This window comes from Lonchura striata, chromosome 10 (assembly GCF_050655825.1).
Source record: "Lonchura striata isolate lonStrDom1 chromosome 10, ASM5065582v1, whole genome shotgun sequence".
Classification (NCBI taxonomy): Eukaryota; Metazoa; Chordata; class Aves; order Passeriformes; family Estrildidae; genus Lonchura; species Lonchura striata.
In genome coordinates this window covers 8,218,563-8,242,972 of record NC_140712.1, presented here as the reverse complement: position 1 = coordinate 8,242,972, position 24,410 = coordinate 8,218,563, and the positions used below count along the sequence as shown (strand labels likewise).

Here is a 24,410-nt window from a genome sequence, read left to right as displayed (position 1 = left end):
GTTTAAAGTACCAAGTGCAGTCTTGAGATCAAATTAACAGGAGGGAAAATCCATGCATTCCAAAGAAACAGCTGCTGAACAGAGGTGAGTAACTTGTCATTTTTATTTATCACCATATTACCCAAGAAGGGGAAGGGACTACAGCAACGTTGAAAGCAAATGAGCCATTTTAAATCTTATCTAGCTTTTGCAACCCTTGCAGTTATGGTAGCTGCAGTAATAAAATACACAAAATGCATTTTTAAAGCAGTTTCTGTCACTATATGCATTACGCTGCTGTAGTTTATGATCAGCAAGGGGAAGGATGCAGGAAGTCCAAGGTTTTTATTGTTTAAACATAAAATTATAAAAATAGAGCAAATACAGCTTGGTTGTCTGCAAACTTACAGGAAAAACCTGCACTTCAGATCATTTATTGAAAAAAAGATTCCAGCAGATCAGTGAGAAGTAGCAGATTAGTGAGAAGTAGTAGTGTAATTTGTACAAAATCAATCATAATTACATTGTTGTTGTAGCAGGCATTTTTAAACTGGTAAGGCTTTCAGGAACACAGATCCAAAAATCACATGCTGAACTGTTCAGTGTTGCTTTCTTCTAAATGAACAGCCTGCAAAGAAATCATGTGAGTAGAGATATTAATAGTTCTTAAATTGTTAGACTGCCTGGAAAAATTGTCCATCCAATGTAAGTAGAAAATTTCTTGGATTAAATTTAAATTTCATGTACCATAAGAGGTAAAGATTCAGCACTGTAAGTCTCTAGCTCAACCTGAACAACATGGCTGTCATGCAACTCATCTTAAAATAAGATTACGATGCACTATTTATTTTCTTCCAGATGCCTTTTAAAATTTCAGTCTACTGTTCCATCGCTTAGTGATACAAACCCCAAAGTGAAACAGCTGCTGTGTGTTGTTACCATTTCAATTGCTCAACAGCCCCACGTCAGGTATTCTCTCCTCACGTTTACTACCCCTGTGTAGTAGCACATTACATAAGCACTGCTATGTGTAATTGATATACATGCTTACCTTTTGCCCTTTAAACAAGAAATTAATAAAATCTGGATTAATTTTTACATTTTTTAAATCCTGAAGTGTTTCTAATGCTTTTCACATACCCCAGAATTGGGCTGCACTCAAAGATAATGGTATTATACAAGTTATCTGTATATATATTATCAGTGGTTATTTGTTCCCTTATAATTTATATGAAACAGATTTTCTTTGAGCCAGGGAGTGCTTTACAGTAGGGCTGTTTAAAAACAAACAGGCAAGCCATTATTGACTAGCAGTGGCACAGAATTACTTTAGCCTGGCAAAAGTACCCTACTCCTTTGATGGTGCTTTTGAAGACTTTAAACACAGCTCAGAGTTAAACAGCAGTATTCATTACAGAAGCCGAAGGGAATGACAAGTCACCTAAAATGAAGTGTGTTTGATGACAATGTAGGTGTTTAGTTGCCTGCCATATCTGTATAACCATATAAAAACAAAGAATCTGAAAAAAAGACACAATTCTGGACCTATTAACAATGCTTCTACTAGCCAGCTCTAAGCAATTTGCAAAATCAGTGTTTTCCAGTATCAGTTTCTAAAATCCAAGGAAAATATTTGCAGGCTATAAAATGCATTTATGTAGGTGGCATAGTTAGGTTGTGTAACATTGCCCTTACCTTCTGTGAGCCTGGCTTTGCCCCCAGTTGGCTGACACAGGACAGTTGAGCATCCTACACACAGAACTACTGTCTGAGCATGGCTGAAGACAGTGGTGATCTTGTAGCATCCTGAAAAAGAACATAATGAAACTTTCCACTGGGTATTTCTAGCGTAATTTTTTATGTGTTAATTTTATCAGGTACTCTAAATACACTTGTCCAAAATGCATCTATATTTCATTACACAACACACCAAGCCAAACAATAAGCAAGCCATTGTTGTGTTCTGAAGTGCTTGCCTTTGCTTACATGGTAGGAAAGTGAGTTGGGTAACAGGAACTGGTATGATTCCCATATGAAAATCAACAGGCCCTGCTGGCTGACAAGCCCTAGTTTGCCTATCACATCTCCTGTAAGTTCAGGAGTTCCAGATTAGCCTCCTCTGCTGAACAGAGGAACACATGTAGCTGGAGAAATATTTAACTTGTAACAGTAGAACACTGCTGTTGACAAAGTCCAAAAGCTGGAAATATAAACAGTGCTGTTCCAATCTGTGTTTGCTTTCTGTTTAATAATTTGTACATGTAAGGCTTGGTTGCATTCTATAAAACGAACATAATATTTAAATGGAAAGACTTGCACAGAAAAACTTCACTAATTCCCTATGCGATGCTTTTGTCCACAACTTATAAATTCTATGACTTAAGAAAGGATGAGATCACTCCTACATGGCTTAGAAATGGAATTTTCACTGCTTTTCAATTTTTTTTCCCTTGAAAACTATTTTTAATTAGCCAAGAGGTATTTTTGGAGGGAGAAAACCTGTAAAGGATTTAATCTGTATGTGGATATACAAAATAAATAAGTAAAGGTGAGGAGAGATTGCATTTTCATACATGTGGATCAGCAATATAAGACAGAATATATGTTGTGAGCAGGGTCCTGTGACAAAAGGTCTGCTTGGTAAGGAGAAGTACTATTAGACAGAAAAACAGATCTCTGTTTAAATCACAAAGAGTAGCTGTACAAATCTTTGTGAAAAACTACTAAGAGATGAAATTTAATCACAGCAAATTTTGGTTTTCCCCTGTTGAAGATGAACTTCCATGTTGATGAGTTTTTAATGTTTGTGGGTTTGGCAGGGAAATGAGTCCAACCCATTTGATTACTAAGGTAGGAACTTCAATTCCACTGACTTAGGGACACATAAAGCCAGATGCTATTTTCAGTGCCTTGTGTATAGGATTCTATCATTATTGAAGCTCTACTGCTTTGCTCTATACATCCCAAACACAAAAAACAATTAACCCAACAATAATGAAGATAACCAATGACCTATGGGCCTATGTTGACACTAACTGTATCACAGTGTATGCATTCATGTATACTGGTTTGAACAAAGTGTAAAAAAAACCCAAAAAACCCCCAGAGGCTTAGCCTTCAACTCTGTATTTGTTTAAAAGCAACCACAGTTTCCTTTCAAGTTGTTTAAATAAATTTACCTCACTTTAAGATGGAATATGTCTCAGAGCTTCTTAGAAAACTAGGCTACTAAGAAAGGATAGGAAAACCTGAGTACATCAACAATTCCCTGGTTCTGAGTGAGGAAGATCACTATTGTGTTTTCTTACTGCTAGAATCTTCTTATGCTGCAGGAGTTGCTAGGAAATTACCACACTGGGCAATATGCATGTACCTGTGCTGAATAAAAAAGCTGTTCACTGGTAGAGCACATACCTGTCATGGTGCTTCAAAATCCCATTGTTTAGTTTATAAAAGAAGTTGATTACACAGATGTCTCTGAACCAAACTAATGAAGACCTCTGCAAAGTGGACATAGGTAGCATCTTATAACCCTTGTATATGAGCTAGATGGCAGCTTAGTTCTTAACAGCACATGCAAAAAAGGCAGCCGTGTATGTTTTATGTATATGTGCAGTATCCCTGCTTATATCCTTGATCCTTGTCAGAAGGTTTTCCAGTTGCTCTTTGAGAACTATTTTACAAAAGAAATAAAACAATGTTGCCTTCTGTTTGAAACTTGTGCTATGGATACTTGAAGGCATCCATTTAATCTCACTTTTTATACATGTCAACCTGGGGGGTTGGGTTTTTCCCTGCTTGCAAGGGTTTTATAAAGGAAGAAACCGAACTAAAGAAGCTCTTATGCCAGAACCTCCAGAAAAGTCTGATTGTTTACATTATCTTTTCCCAAAGATTGAAAACACTTTTACTGTTAAAAAATCCAAAGCAATATACAGACCATTTTCTCTACAGAATAGATAAACTAAACTCAGATAATAAATAATAATCAACCGTTATATGAACAGTATACAAGATCGGTTTTGTTCCTTCCAAAACGCATGAACATTTGAAATATTTACCTGGACATTTTACATCCATAAAGTAGGAGTTTGGGCTCTGCACAAGCCGTTTCTTTTTGTGCTTCCTCTTCTCATCCTCTAAGGAGGGATGCCCTAGGTCTTTGGCCAGCTGGGTTGGGCGAGAGGAGAAGCGCACTGCGCGTTAGGCGCGGCCGCGGGGCTGCCCGAGCCGGGGCCCCGCCGGGGCCTTCGCGGCCGCCCGCGGCTCCCGGGAACAGCGCGGAGCCCGAGCGGCCGCACCGGCCGCCTCAGACCGAGGGCGGCCGCGGCCGCTCCGTCACCCCCCGCCCCGCAAAGTCCCCGCGGCACCGGGCCCGGTGCGGCAGAACAACTCACCGGCATCTCCGCCGCCGGGCCGCCCCTTCCGCGCGTTCCCCGCCGCGGCCGCGCCGTGCCGCGGGGCGGGGGCGGGAGCGCCGCGCGTGTCCCTCCGACACGGCCCCGCGCGTCCCTTCGACACGGCCCCGCGCGTCCCCCCGACACGGCCCCGAGTGTCCCTCCGACACGGCCCCGCGTGTCCCCCCGACACGGCCCCGCGTGTCCCCCCGACACGGCCCCGCGCGATGCTGGCCTCGGCCTTTAGGAGTGCACCGGCTTCACGCTGCCTGCTGACCAAATCAGCGCTCCTGTGGCACAGAATCGTAGAATTGTCAGGGCTGGAAGGCACCTCTGGAGATCATCCTGTGAAAAACTGTATTGACTTGTTTGTTCATCAAAAGTATGAAATTAGGATAAAAGGGTGTGGGGGGGGGTCGGGGTATGGAATTTGCAAGCTTGGGCAAGGCTGGTAACCGCAAACAAAGATTGTGAAAGATCTTGCAGGACTGGCTGGAACTGATAACCGCAGCAGAAGGAGACCCATCACCTCCACTTGTCAAACCAACTACTGCTGGAACTGATAACCACAGCGGAAGGAAACCCATCACCCCCACTTGTGCTGGATAAAAGGGGACTGAAGAGAAGAAAGGTTGTCAGCTTTTAGCTGTACCCCAGACTGAAGTTCTCCCAACCTCAAACTTGTGCTGCCCTGATAGACCCAAGGGAGCCCTACAAACTGACATCGGGAACCTGGACTGGTGAGTTTTCTTTCCCAGGGAAAATGGCCAAAGGATGTGCCCAGGGGCCCCTGGGCCTGGGCTGGGACCTGACTGCAAAATATCCATACATTGAAGGACTCTACCTGTCTTTCTTGTTCTGAGGAACCCAGAACTGAACATATGTATGTTATTTCATAGTAAATTATGCAATGGCAAGAAGTTGTACCCGTGAGCATATTCTTTTGCCATTTCTCACCCCAGTCAAAAAGAAAAAGGCACAAGAATTTCTGTTAGTTATCATTCATGTGCTTAAATCAATTTAGCGAACTTATGAGACATAAAATTATTGCAGATACTGGAAATAAAAAAAAATCCCTTTTTTTTATTAACAGTCTGAGTGTTTTGTCTGTAAGTCAGGAATCACAAATGTATCTGTCAAATCACGCGTACTTATCCTGGAACATTTAAAAGTGTAGTTCAATAGAAATCCTCCTGGTGGCACAACAGACCTTACAAAAATCACTTGGTATGAAGTCTTCCCAGACGTCCAACGGGAACGTGTCGGGACACTGCTTTTCTGAGAGGGAAATGATTCATTTAGCAAAACTTATTTGAAAAGTTTGCCATGAGCACAAGTGAGGATGAATTTCACAGAGGCATATCGCTCTGACAACAATATTCTCAAGGCTGGGCTTGGTCTCTCCAGTGCTGACGCTATAACAACTTTCAAAATACTGTCCACCCCAAACTCTTACATTATTTTGCCAGCATAGCCCCGTGTGTAGCAGTGCTCCAAGCCATTGTATTGGTTTTCCTCTTCTCACTGCCACAGCCTTGTAAAATTCTAATGCTGTGTTAGCGTTTTTTCCTTGTGCGCTGGTGTGGTGATGACACACAGATAGAGGTATTTTGGAAGTATTTCTTGTTGTATCATGGGGAATTTAATAGGAAGGGCTCTGACTCATATTTTCCTCTGCATGCTGTCCTGTGAAGCTAAGAACATAAACCAGTTACCAGCACAGAGTCAGTTCTTGTGTCTTAGCTGTTCCTACTACCTTCCTGTCCTTTTCAAATGCATGTTATTTATGTGCAAGCAGAATGGAAAGATGATAATTACTTAAGGCTTTTGATTTAGTACCTGAAGGAGAGTTATGTTTTTCTGTGTTAAATACCTTCCCCATGTATAAAGTACTACTTAAAATAAAATAGATCTTCTGAAGTGCCATCCTTCTTCACCTCTTCCTCCCAGATTTCCCTTAGAGCTCTCTCCTGCAAAGAGCCTCTGGTTCCTGAGGCAAACTTTAGAGTCACATTAGAAATTGGCTTCCATGGAAGGAAGGGCACACAGGATGATCTGAAAACAGGATGTATTTTGGACACTTTCCTCTGGTTCTCTATTTTGGTTTTGCTTGTAGATTCATTTCCTTTTTGTAACAGCTTGTAGTTCAGTGACCTGCTGTATGAGTAAATTCTAATGCATTACCTTTAATCTTACAATTTAAGCTTTTTGTGATGTGTATTCTTTAGAAAACAGAAATGCAGCACTGAGTTGAAGTGTCAGTTAGCAAGGAGAGAAATGCTGTCTGTACAACAGTGGTTTGGCATACTAGGACACAGATAGATTTAGGTCTAAGAGAACAACTTCTTCTTTCCAGCCTTCTCCTAGCAAGCAAGGACTTTCACCTCACTTTAAGTGAAAAAAAAAAAAACAAAAAAAAACAACCAAAAAAAACCAACCGAAGAAACTTTATCTGGTTGCTAGAATGACAAAAGAAAAATTCCAAAAGTTGATCTGGAAATGTTTTAAAACAGCATAATGACAGTTGGGTTTTCTCCTGCATTGCCAGCCTGTCTCACGTGGTTGAAAGCTGAATCTGTGTCTCTGAGGATGTGTTGTGGTGGGTTCCTGCTGGGCTGGGACAGCCACAAGCCCTCACTGTGAGGAGCACCTGCTGCCCTGGTACTGCTTTTTCTGCTCCATTTGTGGTCTGCACCTGAATTTGGGTAGCTCCTTAGGATTTGCTATCTGACACTATCTGATGGCTTCTGGAAGGTTTTACTACAGAACCTTGTATAAACTGCCTGTGGTCACTGACAAAGTGTGTGGTGACTGATTTTGGAAATCCAAATTCCCCCTACTAATGTTCATAGTGGTTGTCTAGAATACTAAAATGGGGATGGGTGGCTCTGTAATACTATTGTTAAAAGTGTTTAGATTTCTTTTTGCTGCACTCAAAATAAGTTCACTTTGAGTGGTATGTTTGATCCAGAATGTGGCCTGTCTGTGGTTTTGCCTATACTGCAGAATAAGTTTTAATTGATTGTAAACTAATGGTGTAAACTGTGGCATGTAATAATTTGTTTTAAATATGCTTGTGCTCAGATAGTTTAGATTAGCAGTGGAAACTGAAGAAAGTCCACTTTTAGCACTACTGTAAGAGCAAATTTTTAAATTAATGGATTTTACAGATAAGAATCTTACAGTGTTTTTCCTTCTGGAATTGAACTGTACATACTTAGTGTAAGTTTTTTTTTTTCCAATAATGACTTCATTTAACCTCTTCTATATAAAGTTCTGCAGTATATACACATGGAAAATTCATACATTTAGATCACTATAGTAATGGAGAGTACTGTTCTTTGTACATTAAACCAATGCATTGATCTTAAAACTAGGAGTTAAAAGCAGGACATATCAACCTATCAAATGCAGTAAGACAAAGTGTAGAATGAGCCCAGAAGTATACACCTTCTAGTGAAATAAGTGTTTACTGGAAACAGGTAATAAGTGATTTTTTTAAAGGAGTGTCACATGATAGTCATCTACATAGGCACCTGCCAAAGTCAGAGTTGTTAGAGATATGCATCAAAAATATGATTATATTGGGTAGCAGAGTTCAAAAGCTAAGGAGCAAAGCTCATGTTAATGACATGTGGTTAGGTGGCATTCAGGGCAGGACTGCCTCATAAGATTATTGTTGGTAGGACTTGGACCCGCTGATTCCAGTTTGTGCCAAAATAACAGGATCTTAGGTCTACCAACATGTTTTAAACTCTGGTTTTTTTTTTTTTTTTTAACCTTGTACTTAAGCAGTTAAGATGCAGAATTTTCAACAAATTTTGTGTGCATTGAGAAGAGCTTAATTGGAAACAGATTTTTCACACAATTGTCTTTTTACCTTAACAGTCTCACCTTCAAACTAAAGGGGGGAAAAGGATTTTGAAAGCTAGAAATAAGGATGTCTATCATTTGAGAAATTAAAAATGAGAGTGGGAATCAAGTAGCAATATACTATAGTTATTTCTTTAAAATGTAGGTGTTGCTAAAAAAGTGTTTTCTGTCTTTTTTGAAGATTTTTAAACTTAGTGCATAGGAGTAGAGGTCATCATTACCTTTTGCTATTCCTATGAGTTCCTTTTTTGAACTGAGGGCTTTAACAGATGCACTTTACCTACACCCCAGTGACTAATGGAATTCTGCCATACCTTGATTAGGACTCACCTGTTTATTGGATGAGCTTGAACTATGATACTGATCTCCTTTTACTGGATGAGCTTGAACTATGATACTGGTCTCCTTTTACAGATGACCTGCCCAGTGGGTGAGGGAAAGGCTGTGCAGTCTGCCTGGACTTCAGGAAGCCTTTGGCACTGGCTCCACAGCAGTCTCCTGGAGGAGCTGGCAGTCCCTGGCTTGGACAGGAGCACTCTTTGCTGGGTTAAAAACTGTCTGGATGTCTGGGTCCAGAGGATGGTGGTGAATGGTGCCACATCCCGTTGGGACCAGTCACTAGTGGTGTTTCCCAGAGGTATTGGCACAGTCCTTTTTGAAGTCTTTATTGATGATCTGGATGACAGGATTGAGGGCACCCTTAGGAAGTTCATGGATGACATGAAGTTGGATGGGATTGTTGATCTGCTGGAGGACAAAAAGGCTCTGCAGAGGGATCAGAACAGGCTGGATCTGGGTGCCAAGCCCAGCTGTGTGAGGTTCTCCAAGGCCAACTGCTGGGTCCTGTCCTTGGGTCGCAACAACCCCCTGCAGCACTACAGGCTGGGGCAGGGGGGCTGGAAAGCTGACAGGGGCTCAACGTGAGCTCAGGTGGGCAAAAAGGCCAATGGCACCTGGCCTGAACCAGCAATGGTGTGTCCAGCAGGACCAGGGCAGGGACCTGGATGTGCTGGGGGGCACATCCAGGGGGCTCCTCAATTCAGGAGAGACATTGAAGTGCTGGAGTGAGTCCAAAGAAGGACAGCAGAGCTGGGAAGGGTCTGGAGCACAAGTCTGATGAGGAACAGATTTGGGAGCTGGGGGTGTTTAGCCTGGAGAAAAGGAGGCTCAGGGGTGAACTTATCACTACTGAAAGGAGGATCAGGTTCTCCTCCCAGGGAACAAGTGACAGGATGAGAGGACATGGCCTCAAGCTACTCCAGGGCAGGTTTAGGTTGGACATTGGGAAGAATTTCCTCACAGAAACAGTGATTAGGCATTGGAATGGGCTGCACAGGGAGGTGATGGAGTCATTATCCCTGGAAGTGTTCAGAAAAGGACTGGAGATGGCACTTAGTGCTCTGGCTTCGTTGACAAGGTGGTATTTGGACTCAATGATCTCAGAGATCTTTTCAAACCTTAATCATTCTGTGATTCTATTCAGGCAAAATGCTAGGGTAGTAATTTAGGGATTGTAAAGGGTTTTAAAATTCTGCTTTTTTGAAATGTACAAAACAGAATCAAACTGTTACAGTCCCATCTGCTCCTACATAGTGACAAAAGGTAAACCACAGTTTCAAATCTGTTCTATTTCCTACATGTTCAGTGTTCCTTTCAGAGGTTCTCCTATGCCAGAAAAGAAAAGAATTGTTGATCTATTTTACTGCAATGCAATATAAACCAAATGTTAACTTTTCCAATTTGGTGCAATAACAAAGTCTGGGTTCCAAAGTGTTTTCATGAAACAGGTATCATAGAGGTGTGGATATTGAATATTAACAGCTTTGATAGTACTCCTCAAAATTTTACTAACATATTACAAGGCATACAATTGAACAATTACAGGTTTTTTTATATTCTATAAAATAAAAATTGCAACTTATTTTTTCTATCTTGTTTTTAAAGTTCATGGTTAAATAATCTGTCCCTTGAATGTGGAAAACTGGCACTTTTCCAAATCAGAACAGAACGCACCATTGCAAAGCACCAGCGTAATTGAAGAGGGAAGTAATTTGCATTATTTTTCTATAAAAATACTCTTGAGTAACAGATGGTGATCACAAACATATTGCTCCAGAGACATATGAAAGCCTACGTGTTCCATAAAACTCAAGAGTGAATATTAACCCCAAAATTCTCTCTTCAATGCTGAAATGTGTTTGTGTAGTAATCTTCAGCATGGCCATAATTACAGTACATGTCTCTGAAAATACAGCTACAGGAAAATATTTCAGAGAGTAGGTTTTCATTTGCACTTTCCTATAATCCAATTATTCATGTTAGACTGAAGTAATTAACCAATTTGTTCTGACTGCTTCAGTGCCAGGTTGCCATTATAATTTATAATCTCAATTATTGTAATACGTAGTGTGACAACTAATTTTAACATTTAAACAGCCCGATTGCTAGTTATACAGTACAAAAATGATCCAAGCAGCCACGTTTCCAAATTCCGGCCTGAACTAGGCAGAGGTCCACAGGTGTGTTAAAAAAAAAAAACAAAAACCAAAAATTGGCAATTCCCCCCATCCTTGCTTTGCAGCTTTCATTCTCCTCTATCAGATGATATCCTGGTCTTCCAGAGGTCTCAATCAAACAATTATTATAAATAAGAAATTTTTTTTTCACTTGAGTTTTGACAAAGCATATAAATGTATAGCTATAAAATTTTGATCCAATTAACTGGGAATCAGATTAGCATCCATGACAAGCTCTTGCTGAATTCACCTGGTACAGAGTTTTACATCACATCTGTCAATGGATTTTTCATGCTATCAGCTCGGATTGAGGTCCTGATGGGAAACTGAGGTCCTTAACGGAGCAAATTTGGATAATTAATAACTAGGAGCAGAATACCTTCTGCTTTTTCAAGGATTATAATGGCCGAAGTTATTTGGAGTAATTCCTCAGTGCACAAATACAGCATTAGGCAGGCATTAGACTAGCTTGGTCCTATTTCACCCCATCAGATGGCTAGTTAATGTCATGAGGTGATTTTTTGTGTGTTTGCAGGAGGTTAACCATGTATGAGAGAGCTTTAATATTCAAAACTAATTTCATTTGATTCTCTATAGAACTCAGCATAAATATTTCCCAAGTTAACATACATACAAGAAAACAAACAAACAAACAAACATCCCCAAAACAATCCAAAAGCGAGAAAGGACCATTTACATTAGGCTGGGTTATAACTAATAGAAACTTTAATCAATGATTTGGGGAAATATTTTTTCTGTTTTTGCTGAGAGGGAGCTGAGAACTGTTCTAGTGATTTATAGTGTTAAGAGTTCCGTTTATAGCTTATCTGAAGGCTACAATTTTTAGATTAAAGCAGTAAGTCCTTGTCATTTTGAAGTGTTTCAGTAGTGCTCTCTATGTTTATAGTGCCTTGTGACATCCTGTGGGGAACACACTATAATGAATACATAATGAGGCTGCCTCACACCAAGAGATTAGTGGAAAAAAAGATGGGGGGAAGCGTTTCAGCTGCTGTAGAGTAGGTATCTTGTTGTCGAATACCCCCATTTGCACGTCAGACAGCGTGAAAATAATTTTTGCGTTGTGCGCACGAGTTTCTTTCAGAGCTGACATGCCCAGGACAACATGTAAACTTCTGAGGTCACACGCTAGACTCAGTTACTGGTGACGTGAGAGAATGGTGCCAATATTTAACTTGAACACGGGGGAATTGTCTCTCTTAGAGCTCCCGCTGGGTTCGCGGGGAGCTGAGCCCGCGGGGCCGCTCGGCGGCAGCGGCCGGCCCACAGCGCCCGGCGGGCCCGGCGGTTCCGGCGCCGTGACGCGCCCGCCCCGGCTTCCCTTCCTTCTCTTCCTTCCCTTCCTTCCCTTCCCTTCCTCCCCTTCCCTTCCCTCCCTCCCTCCCCGCCCTCCCGCCGGAGTCCCGCCCTCCTTCCGTCCCGCGTTCGCCCCCTCCTGCTGCGGCGGCGAGCCGAGCCCAGGCGAAGATGGCGAAGACTTACGACTATCTGTTCAAGCTGCTGCTGATCGGGGACTCGGGCGTGGGCAAGACCTGCCTGCTGTTCCGCTTCAGCGAGGACGCCTTCAACACCACCTTCATCTCCACCATCGGTGAGGGGCCGCGCCCGCGGCCGGGCGCCGCCATCCCGGCGGGGGAAGAGGGGTCCTGCCCGGGCCGGGCGGGGAAGCAGCGAGGGAAGGGCCGGGGGCACCGCCCGTCTCGGCGCCGGGCTCGGGGCCGTGCGGGACCCGGCCCGGGGCGGCGGGGATTGTCCGGCGGGGGAAGGTGCCGCGGCCCCGGCGGGGCCCGCAGGGCGCGATCCGCTCCTGCAGCGGCCCCGGCGCCTGCCGAGCCCGGCAGCAACAGTTGTGCCGGGCCGGGCCGGGCCGGGCCGTGCTGCCGCTGTTGTGCCGAGCGCGGAGCCGCAGCCCTTTGCCGGGAGCCCCGGGCAGAACCGCGGCTCCTTGGGCGCTCCCGGCGTGCGGCGTCTCGTGTTTGGGTGCGAACGTTCGGAAAGCGCTGGAGGGCAGGGGTTGCTGGAGCTGCACGGTGGCAGTGACTGAACGCTCTGGGCAGGTGGTTCAGCTCTCACTTCTTCCTTCCACACTTCCAATGCGTATGTTTACTCACGGTTTTGAGATTTGGAGTCGTTCCGTACGAGCTCCTCAGTCGACTGTAAAAGCCCCTTAGCGAGTAGTAGGTGGAGGAACCTTCTCGACAAAAGTTGAGTTTTGTCCTAAATTTGATTGCGAAGAGGTGTTTGTTTCTAAGCCTCTCTAACCTTGTTTAATGGCAGTGAGGTGTGATATATCAAAACAGGTTGTTGCGACTTACATTTTTGTAAGATTTATCAGTTTTAAAATACTCTGCTGAAATATAAGCAAAATTTTCAAGGCCTTTGCTGAGCTAGAATTGAATTGAAACTACAGTGTGGCATGACTTGAGATTTGTGTTCAGCTACTTGTAGCTGAGGTCACTTTTAAAATTAAGTACACCATTTTGGGGATGAACGGGAAAAGTGCAGTGGAGGTTACTAGCATTTAGGAGGGCAAAACTAATGCTGACTTAAAAAAATAGCACTAAGAGAATGAGTAGACTCTCTTGGCAAGAAATTGTTTTAAAGATAACCTGAAGTAGTGTGTAACTTGTTTAATGTTACCCTAATGCCCTGTCCTTTTCAGACATTTTACTGTGCTGAATTTGGTGCACAAAGAAGAAACAGTCTTTATTTAGGCACGTGTGATTAACTAAATTAGGTGTGGTGTCATTTCTAATGCTTTAAGAACAGTTTTTCTGCATTTTTCTGGCAAATTTCTCTCTGCAAACATTTTCAAAATGCTGTATCAGTAATACCAGCTGATTAAGGCCTGAGTAGCATTTTACCTTAAGAGGTATTGTTTTGTATCTGCGGTGTAAAAGGCTTAATAAACATTAATAAATGCTGTATCATTTAAAAAAAAGCCTACTTTGGTACTGTGCTGCTTCTTTATGCTTCTAAAGAGATAGCTAACATAAATGGGTGTGTCTGTCTTCCAACCATTTTCTTGATGTTTCTTGAATTGCTCAGCCCCTCAATAGATTTTTTTTTTTCTCACTGATTCACTTTGAAGTTTTGAGGACTGTGAATATGCTGTTGTTTTTTCTTAGCTTACTCAGTAAATATAGGATTTGTTCTCATTTCCTTCCTTTATGTTTGCTTGTGCAAGGGCCTTATTTTCAAAACAAGTCAGCTCGAAGAAACTTATTAATAACTGAGGTATACTTTTAATTCCATAGGCAATAGTTGTGATTCCACAGTTATGTATTCCTTCTTATAGTTCTACTCTCCTTTTATTTTTTAGCAAAGAACCTCCAAGCAGGAAAGTTGACAAAGCAGGAAATAGTGAAACTTTTCATAAAAGTGCTGACTTATGCTTGAATAAAAATACTTGGATTTTTTTCAATCTTTGTTGCATATTGCGTGTGTTGCTTGTTTTTCTGTCATATGGCTGTAATCTGTTCTTGAAAATGTGCTCATGTGCCCTTTCTCTCTTCTCAACACTAGTTGATTTTACAGTCATAACTGGTCCATCTGATGAGCTTGGGGAAATTCCATTTTTAACAATTCTGCTTTTTTTCCGTGGCTGATAGGTCATAGTTAATCGTGCTGTGGAGGGAGGTGCAGGGATGCAGTGCTTCTCCCAAACAGGCTGCCCTGCCAGTTCAAGTTTTAAGGACCCCAGATGAGCATTTCTCATTAAATACAGAGTTTTCCTGGAGTCTGAGCTGCCAGGCTTCTTGGTTTGTATGTTCTCCATGAAGTGGATCCTGCAGTAGGATGGTGCTTACGATGTGTGTTCAGTTACCAGTGATTTGTGATATTACGTGCCCTCAGTTCTCCTCTGGTGTGTCTCTGCTAACAAGATCAGACTTGGTTCTACTGTAGAACTCTAAGAAGGCATATGTTTGAGATGTGTTGACATCAGATTTTATTGTTTAATCAAAAAGCATTAGATGCTGTTTGTGAGATGAGTCACTTTTTTTTTTAACTATGGTGGGGTCAAATATTCCACATTTTCAGCTTTTTTCTTAGATTTTAGGTCCAGAAGTTAAAACAATCTCTGTTGCCATGATAAAAGGCCCCAATTCATACCCAAGTACCACATAACTTCCATATAATTTCCCACTCCAATTGCTCTTTAGTAGTTTAACCAGGGTTAAACTACAGCACTCCAGTTGCCAAAACAATGGAAATGCTTTCCAAAGGGAAAAAAAGAAAGTAGGAGGGAGGTATGGAAATACTGTTTTATTCTAGAATAATTGTTTTACTTCTCCCCAATGCACATATTATAGAAATAAGTCAGTAATGAATTGTAGTTACTTTGTCATTGTACATGGTATATATGTGTTATACTTCACAGATCTCCTTCTGTTTTGCTGTCATGCAAAACGTGCCTGTAAGGCTACAACATCCATGGAGATTGCTTGGAGGTTAGGAAATGCTCCTTTGACTTTTCTCCTCGAGACTTTGGTCGTGCTTGTAATCATAATCCACGTTGGACTGGTTCAGGCAGCAGGGACTTCCAGCCTGGTGTCCTGTGGCCAACAGTTGCATCAGAAGTGTGATAAAAGTGCAGTGCATATGTATTTATAATTCATCAGACTTTTATTCTTTTTTGGGGTGACTTTTGGTGCAAGAGCCTTTTTGTCTTTGTCTTCACTCCCTGGCATAACTAATACCTTCAGCAGAATTTGCCACCCATTATGAGAAGTGAACCAGTGAGCTTTGGCTTATTCAAAGCAACATATTTTCACTCTGTGAAAGCACTGGTTGGCCTTAAGCAACTTTAGACACGACAGGTCCTTGTCCTTCAGCAGCTTTTAATTTTTTATACAGGGCTCCTAGATCTGTTAGAATTTCTGAAAGTGCTGGCGAGGCATAATGCTGCTCTGGTCCCTAGTGAGGATCAGCTTTTCACTGTGAACGTGGGATAAAACTTTTTTTACAACAGGAGTCTGTTACATAAGATTGCGTTGTTTAGTTTGCTTTCTGAGTGGAAACTTCTGCTTTTGCACACTTGTACATGGAAAGTAAAATGCAGTTGAGTCAGCTTATTTTCATACTTAACAACTCCTAAAGCAAAACTTATCTTGGAATATCTCATGTGCATTTTGCTAGTAGTTTCAGTGCGATACACAAGAATAAGAAGCATTAATTTAGCAGTTTCTAAGTATCTTAACTTGCTGTTCAAGTAATGCTGTCTGGTAAAACTGGATTCCGTTTATCATTTGAAATAACAAGGTTTATTTTTTGCATTCCTTTCAGCTTTTTTGTATCAACTGGTTTCTATGAGAGTAAAGTTGAATCTTTGTAGCTGATAGCATTTCAGATTTAGTACAGAGGCTTGCTGACAGAAACAAAATTTGTCGTATTTATTTTTTTAATCCAGGATGATATCAGCATTTGGCAGGAAGTTGCTCACAAGATAGTACTGTATCTGAGAGTTGAAACTATTTGTTGATTTTACAGAAGTAACTTTTCCTTAGTCTACATCTTCCAAAATAGGACACTACTCTGGCAGGCAAGCACGTGTGTGCTGACCTTTGAACACTTTGATGAAAATCCTTTGTCAAGCAAAATTACCACTTCCCTTTTACAGTGAAATTTCCATGTATGTAATGTGTAATGGAAATTCTTTTAGTGTATTCAAGTCAAATCATGCCTCGTTGAGTATTTCTACTTTTCTTCACAATTACTTATTTCTATGATGGACAAGGACTGGTTGTTGCTTTCTTGGGGTTTGGGGTTTTGTTACCCACCCTCCCATTAAGCTTCAGCATTTCCTGTCCTTAGTCAATCAATTTCTTTTGGGCTTATCCAAATGGTGGGAGCTGTAGAAGAAAACACATCAATGATAGATGAGCAGGGAAGCATTGTCAGGAGTACTTTATTAATGGTCATTTCTGCAAACAGATTGTCATCTGGACTTTGAAGTGACTGGGGTGAGTTCACTCACACTCAGGTGGCACTGTTACACTTACCTGCAGAGTGGAAGTGTGTGTTCAAGGCTCGTGGGATCTGGGGCTGGGGTATCTCTTTAGGACAGGGTTTGCATGGAATAGGGAAAACAGTTTTGTGGCAATAAATACGAAAGTGGAAGAATGATTCCATTTTCAAGGTCAGCGGTGGGTGGTCAGCCAGATGATGAACAGGAAGTTTTAGCTGAAGGTATTACAGGTTTAAAAGCATAGAAGGTTGTGTGTTTTGTAACTTTAAATTTGCTTCTAACACCTAGCTGGCAGCAAAAGACATCTTAACTTTGATTTTCATCTGCTGGTGAGGTTGCATTACCTTACTGTATTCTGCAACAAGACAGCAATGGAGTTTAAATTGTTTGGCTTTTATTAAAAATGCTGTTGCAGCTTTTGTTGCGTGTTTTACTCTGAAACAGTGTGACAGATGTCTGAGTGTTGATGCCTATTCCTAATTGGCAGATGGAGGTCTGTCTTGGTTAAGTGTTACTGGCTATTTGAGTGACAGAAGGGCAGTTTCGAGCTGCTTTTGTGACTTGGTTTGAATGCAAAGTTAAGAACACAGACTAACTTTGAATAAGGGTGGGAACAAATATCTTGGTTGATGGATACAGGCTTTGAGAGAGGTATTGAAGACACAGCTTTTGTTTGGGAATTTTTAATGTACTTTTTAGAATGGATTTCCTAGTCCTTGTGTAGTAGAAACACATCCTTTTAGCAGAAATACATCTTGGACTGTCTTACTACATGAAATTAGCTAAAATTCTTAATAATAATAATAAGAATACATGCAGTGTTTATAATTATAGTTTATTTCATGTTTTGTGGTAGAAGTTACGTGGTTTTAATTTAAAGGATATTATATTGCTTTTTATCTTTAATTGGGTGTTATGGTAGCTTAAGTGTCAAGTCACCTGGCTGACTAGATATATAAAATAGCTCTGATGCTTTTCTAATGTAGATAAACTAGGAGTAGCATCAATAAAGTTGGACTGTGTCAGGCTTTTGTACAGAGTTAGAATCATAGACTCAGGATATCCTGAGTTGGAATGAGCACACAAAGATCTTCAAGTCCAACTCCAGACTGAACAGACCAAGTGCTCTCAGCTGTTCCCCATAAGGTTTCTCCTCCAGACACTTCACCATGCTTGTGGCCCTCCTTTGGACCCTCTCTCAAGCTTTGTATCTTTCTTTTACTCTGGGACACAAAACTTGACTCAGAGGCTTTTAGTTGCCAGCCTTGCAACTCAAAACTTAGGTCAGTAACTTCCTGTCCCAACAGAGGTTGCAGTGGGTTGTAATTTAGTGCCTTTTAGAGGGTTTAGACCAGCAATTGCATCTAATATTAGCTTAATCTTGTGGTTTGTAGTAAACATGCCTGTTAAATGTAAGCTATGAGACTTCATTAGATTGTATGTAGTTAAAGGCAAGTCAAGTACTGCATGTGTCAAAAGGCTTCTCTTCTAGGGAAAACAAGCAGTTGACCAAGTTTAAGGCATGTTAATTTTGCTGCCATCACACGGATTCTTCAGCTTTGGGCACCAGAGGAAAAACCTCCTGATGCTGAATGTCAGTGGCATCCTCTTATGTGTATGGCAACATCAAAAAACTTGTCAAGCAGGCTGGTCACTAGTAGGAGTCTGGCTCCACTGGAGATTCTGTTTTTCCCAATCTGGAGATTGGGAAAATGAGGCTGAGTATAAGAAATTGAGCAAAGCTGAAGTGTCTGTCAGCCAGGGAACACATGCACTGCTACCCCTACCTCCACACCTCCCAGTAAAATTCTCCTTTCTTCCACCTGACAGAGAGCAATAGCTTTCCTTTACTGTGTCAAAATATCTTGTCTGTATGGTGTGATTTCTTCTGGGATTAAAGCTGGAGTATCTCTGTCAACCCAGGCATGGAAAGGGGGAAAAAGAAACAGTAACTGCCTGGGAGAACTTTTCCGACTTAGGAGAAGTGATGTAGGAAGTACTTAGAACATGCAAAGCAGGAAAAGCAACTTAAGAAATGAAAGAATTAATATTAATTAATTAAAAGAACCTTGCAGGGTGTAGGAGAAGAAAACAGCTATGTGCCAGAAAGGAAAGTATGACCTTGCTTAATAAGTTAGGTGGCTGTGCCTGTTAGTACAGGTAGTAAAAACCTTTCAAAAAAAGGCCTATTTTGTCATTCGCATAAGAAGTTAAAGCAGCTGTTCCTCTCTCATGTCCTTAACTTCCCAAACAAACAGGCAGTTGACAAACCAAACACCCCCCCTCCCCATGCTTGCATATCCCTATCTTAAAATATGGGTTTAAAAAGCTTCTGATGAAAATGGGTTTTTGGGGCTGCTGAGAGTGCTGTCTGTAAAACGAACTTCAGTAACTTTAAGCCTGCTTTGACTTTTTGGCCTGATTTTGCTGCCTCACTAGGTACTTTCTACACTTGCTTCTAACACAACTGTATTCAGACTCTTAACTGAAATTCCTAGATTAGATTATTTATTTTAACAAAGATAATCCTTGCTGGATGAGACATTTTGCTTTTCTTGGATCCTTTTGGACAGAGTGCCAGTTAAAGCCAAGAGCTGTCTTACTGATGTTGTTGATATGTGCTTTTTTTTGTTCTCTGTACTTTTTCTTCCACTGTAAGCAGGTCTGTGCCTCTAAAGTGAGTGTGGAGTGTTAGAATGTTCAGAGTGTTTAGACGGCACAGAGCGTTGGTGCATTCCTATAAAACTTTCAAAAATTTCATCTCTTCTCTCATTGCAGTGGTCATGTGTAACTTACAACATTATCCAGTTTAACTAGTTGTTCTCTCTGATGCTTTTGTAGCATCCCTGAACCTATCAAGGAAGTGCTCACCTGTCCATAGCAACTGTTCCCATGGAGTTTTCCATACCTGTGTTAAATGTGCAGCTGGTGGGGTTTGTATGTGGTGCCAGCCACAGGCAGGGCTGGAACAGAGGGTACAAAGTGCATTGTTTGAACTGTGTGAGGGCATCTTATCTCTAAGTAGTCATGGACTTGCCAGTTCTTGCTTTGCTTTGTGGATCCTGGGACACTCAGTGTGCTCACTTTTCATGTAGCACCTCTTCTGTTTTAAACAAACTATGTTCTGCCCCCTCAAAATCTTTATTTCTTCACTCTGAATAACCAGTTTGTGTACAGCCCTGAAACTTTTAAGAGGCTTTTTAAAGAAGAAGTGTTATCTCATTTTCTCACTGGCCAGATGTATAGATGTACCAGGACCAAAAATTAGGGAACAAAATCAGTCCTGATCTTTTTGGTCTGTTCTTATTGTCACAGCTGAAGTTTGGTTTATGAGTAATAAAAAATGAAATTTAAGTAATGGTGGCAAGGCAGTATTGATAGCATGAGACTTTTTAATAAGCCATTTTTTCTACCTTTTGGATTCTTAAGATGCTAACTTTGGACAAAGTAATTATTTCTGTCTTTTTCCTGACAGCAATATTCAGTTAGAGTTATTTTGGTTAAAGACATAATTTTCTATGTTTTCTACACCTACAAACATAGATCATTTACAGACAAGAAATTTGAGATAATTTTTCTTCCTGTTCTTGGAGGTTCCACTTTGGGATTGGGGGATTTTTTTATGCTTTTTTTTTTTCCTTACCTATTGATTTATGCTTTTGATAAGGATCAATCACATGTTATCTTGTATTAAAGAGGAATCAAATTTTTGTATTCATAAGCCACCTTCTAGATGGGGAAACCTGGTGTTCTTAGCCCTTAAAGCACGTGGCAGAGGTTTTTTTTCACGTTGTAGAAAGCTGCATACTGCACATCCTGGAGATACGAGGGAAAGAAGAGCTTCAAAGTAGATGAGAGATGTGCAAGTCTCCCACAGCTGCTTTACAGGTTGAGTGAGTGTGGGATAGGGTCCCTGGGAAGTCACTGCAGCTATTTCTCCTGCATTCCCAGCCCTAGCTGGAGTGTGCCATCCAGAGCAATTCCTGCACTGCCATGCAGCTGCCTGGGTGCTGGCTGCTCCAGGACCCTCACTGGAGCTGCTGGCAGGCTGCTTGTGGGCTGCCTCTGGCTCTCTGCTGGCCAGGGCTTCAGCTGAATGCCCAGTTGAACAGAGTTTGCTGTGCCACTCTCAGAGGAGCGGTCTGGCTGGGAGTACCTGTGCTCTCAGGTCGTGCCATCAGCTGTTGTTCCAGATGGAGGTGAGCTGAATTATGGAACTCACACAGGCGAGTGAGTTTGAAGGAGGAAAGGATTTGGTTGTGACACCTGGTCCTGGCAGCGCCTCCCCCAGTTTCAGCTGTGAAGCCATAGCCTCAATTCAAATCTGGTCAGTTTTTATGTTTGCTGCTCTCCAGTTGCATCTTGGCTTGAAAGGAATATGTTCTCTAAGCAACTAAGTTAATGCATTCCTTTTAGAGACAGGCAGTCTATAAATAATCCTTAAAATAAACAAACTTTGCTGCCTGTATCAATAGTACAATTTAAATCTATTTAAAAATTGTTTAATGAGAAATTGAGTTACCATCAAGTGTAGCTTATCTTCCATTCAAAATAGATTGAGAGGTAGATCGTAAGTTAATTTCTCTGCACTTTCATAGTATCTAGATTGTAAGCTCTAAAATACATTCTGCAGGGATTCAGCTCTTTTAAAGTTGGTCTCTTGTGACTGTTGATCATTTAACTCATGTCAAGTCATATTAAGCTTCTAGTGTTATGTTGTTTTGTAGTCTTGAATTTTATATTGAGTATTTTTGTTGTTTAAAATCATGCATTTCAAAAGTTGCTCAAAGCAATCTGCAAATTGACTTCAAAACACTGAAAAGAGAATTTCAGTGTTCAGGATGTTGCAGTGTGTCCACAGTGAAGCCCTGCAGTGCTCAGTTGTGCTGGCAGAACTCACAGGAACACTGGTGTGAGCAAGTGGCTGAAGAGAACTGGATTCAGATCTTAGTGTGGTAACCAGATCACATCGTAGGCTATTGAGCTGTAAAAAACATGGATGTTTCAAATGTTGGTCGAATTCTGTTGGTTATAAATTGTATTCTGAATCCTTTCTTGTCTTCAAGGTAGAAAGTAGCTTATCTTAGGAAAGGAAGCTTAGGGTGGCAGTTGTGCCATAGCCGAGGGGACACGTGCTGCAGGAAGTGGCACTTTGCTGGCACCCTGAGCACTGAGCTGATCTTGGTCATGAGTCTCAAGGCCTTAGGAGCTGGAAACTGCCTTATGTCACACATGCACATGGTATACCCATTTTTATTGTCTTATTGCCTTACCTACTTTAGTCATTTCTATAGCTTTCTTTTGCCAGTGTCCAAACTTTCAGAGGTGCAAGGCATTGCTCTGTGCCTCATGTGGAACACTGGTTTTGGGTTCTTGGTGTGGGTGAAGAGTTAGATAAAGAAAGGCCAGTTAACCTGAAGGAGCCTATTCAGCCCACTCAAGGTTACCAGTGTGTTGTGGGTTCTTGTGGGCTGCCCAGAAAGAATGCAATAGTTTGTCCCAGTCAGTTGTGAAAGAGTAACTAGAAGTGGTTGCACTTGTGTTTAATTCTAAAATAATTTGTTTTATGACTTTTGAAAAAATGTTGACCTTTACCCTGGCATGGTGTTTCTTGTTAGTCTGCTGTATTTTTAAATGGGTGCAATAAAAGACTACTGCCTCTTTAATTTACATACTGATACAAGACATTGCTGAGATCATCTGAAAATTCTTTGCAGATGTAAATAAGGACTAAAGCTAGATGTTCACATTCAAAATGATTAGACTTTGTTCTTTTGTATGAGGCTGTATGACACACTGGTATGTTGCAAGGGTTCTCTACCCTGCCTTTTACAGTAATCTTGACTCCTATTTTGTAATTTTTTATTTTTACTATAATTATTCTAGGACGATTAAATTAATGGCAAATTTCTGAAGCTTCATTTATCTATCTTTGTAGATTGAGGCAGTATACTGATGTAGCACAAGCAAATGTTCTCTTGAAAACCACATAAAAAATTGTGTATTTAATTCAATCCCTGCAATATTGCCTGCTGAGAATTAAAAAAAAAAAAAAAAAAGAGCAATCCCTGGGTAAGCTTGTGGGGAAAATCTGTGGGAACACAATGATGTCCCTTAGCTGTTGGATGTATATGAAAAGAACAAGTTTCTGGAGTACTGATCTGTAGGTCTATCCGTGGAAGGGGATGAAACTCCTGAGCTCTGTTCCGGTGTGTCCTCACCCAGCTCTGTGCTCAGGGCTGGTGTCTGCTGAGTGTCACCTGGCAGAGGTGTGTGACAGGGCCCCTCAGAGTGGGCTGGAAATACCCTGGCAGCAGATGGTGCTGAAACAGCTGCTGTGTCTTGGGGCTGGGAGGCTGCTGCCGGTGCTCTCCCTTGGAGGGATCAGCAGGGCTGCAGCAGAGCAGCACTGCTGCTTCCCAGCTCTTCTGTGCAGCTGCAGCCACTTGCTGTCCACAAGATGCACAGCCTAGAGGGAGAAGTATCTTCTGAGTAATTCTCTCCCAGGATTCAACAAACTGAGGGTGAAGCATATTGATTTTCAGTTATGCGCCTCTTCTCACTTCCTTTTTTTTTTAAAGGTAAGTTATAAATCTACTTGCTTGGTTCAAAGTTGCTTTTAACACACTTAACTCAAGTGACTGCAGAAAGTGTTTTCCTTTCTTTTTGTGTATCTTAAGACTCTTACATGTCCTGCAGTGAAGAATTCGTAAGGAGTTCTCTTTTCCTGGCTCAGCCCATTGAAAAAAATCAAAACCCCATGACCTCATATATAAACCAAGTAGGCTAGAAAGGACCAATGCTGTGAAGCTGGATCAAGCCTAGCTTGAAATTTGATGCATAAACTCCAGTGTTTCCCATGCTGATTTGCTCAGAAGGGTAACAAGACTGTACCTGACTCCTTCCCTCATCCTTTTTATTGTGGTCTATGTCCAGTAGTGGTAAGTGCCACAAAATTCTGTTTATCACGGAATCCCATTTAAAAAAAAAAAGTTTTATTCCCATTTCATTCTTCCATTCTTACTTCAAAGGAGTAGAATAAGATTTAGACACATAGGAAGACAGCTTCTTTAAGAGGGTGAGGCTTTTATTATATGCAGGTCGTGCAAAGCAGTTCCCATTTTGTTTTAATGAACTGGGATGCATCTTTTATGTTCTTTGATAGATGAGACTAAAATAAGATTTTTCCAGCAAGCTAATCTGGTACTAATTTTTTCACAGCGTCTTTGCCAATTTTTGTGTTCACTGACTTCTTAAAATGTCTTTGGCTTATATATTAAATATAACCAAAAGGTAAACAAATTAAAATGCTAGTACATTGAATACTTTAAAAAATAAAGTATTGATTTGAGATGGAAATCAGAAGTCAGAGATGGAGCAATACTCTGCTGGGGTAGATATACAGGCTAGTGTATGCTATCAGAGATTGATGTTTATTTACATCCTGAATGGTGCTGATTTCCTGTCTGATTTCTTGCTACAGCTGCACACATAAGGTCCTGCTGCCGCAAACTGGTGTTGAGCCACATGAAAAGTTAACTTAAAATACTGGTGAATTGGGTAATAAAGCTAAAGGTTAAGAATTCTAATATTTGTCTGCCAGTGCCAGAATTTTTTGTTTCAGTTTCATTTTTTTTACACTAATCTGTATAAGTT

General features: G+C 41.2%; 2 protein-coding genes across 3 annotated transcripts in view; one reads left to right on the top strand and one right to left on the bottom strand.

The window, feature by feature from the left end:
• Window positions 1-85: 85 nt before the first annotated feature.
• Window positions 86-4,402, bottom strand: RPS27L (ribosomal protein S27 like). Its single transcript, XM_021554136.3, has 4 exons — window positions 4,377-4,402; window positions 4,041-4,149; window positions 1,675-1,785; window positions 86-607 (listed from the first exon to the last, which is right to left on the bottom strand). The coding sequence occupies exons 1-4, from the start codon at window positions 4,380-4,382 to the stop codon at window positions 579-581; spliced, it is 255 nt and encodes an 84-aa protein (XP_021409811.1). The 5' UTR covers window positions 4,383-4,402; the 3' UTR covers window positions 86-578.
• A 7,824-nt stretch (window positions 4,403-12,226) lies between these two features.
• Window positions 12,227-24,410, top strand: part of RAB8B (RAB8B, member RAS oncogene family) — a 29,204-nt gene continuing 17,020 nt past the window's right edge. For both annotated transcript variants that reach the window (XR_014957583.1, XM_021554138.3), the window contains exon 1: window positions 12,227-12,377. Coding sequence is in view for 1 of the 2 variants with exons in the window: in XM_021554138.3 (XP_021409813.1) it covers window positions 12,254-12,377 (124 nt within the window). In the remaining variant the exon portion in view is untranslated. The remainder of the gene's footprint in view (window positions 12,378-24,410) is intronic.

What these genes read in the sequence shown, in the direction of transcription:
- RPS27L (XM_021554136.3), bottom strand. An exon ending in TATGGATGTAAAATGTCCAG is followed by an intron (nt 1,786 to 4,040) that starts GTAAATATTTCA and finishes GTTCTTTTTCAG; the next exon opens with GATGCTACAAGATCACCACT. An exon ending in CAAAGCCAGGCTCACAGAAG is followed by an intron (nt 608 to 1,674) that starts GTAAGGGCAATG and finishes ATTTCTTTGCAG; the next exon opens with GCTGTTCATTTAGAAGAAAG.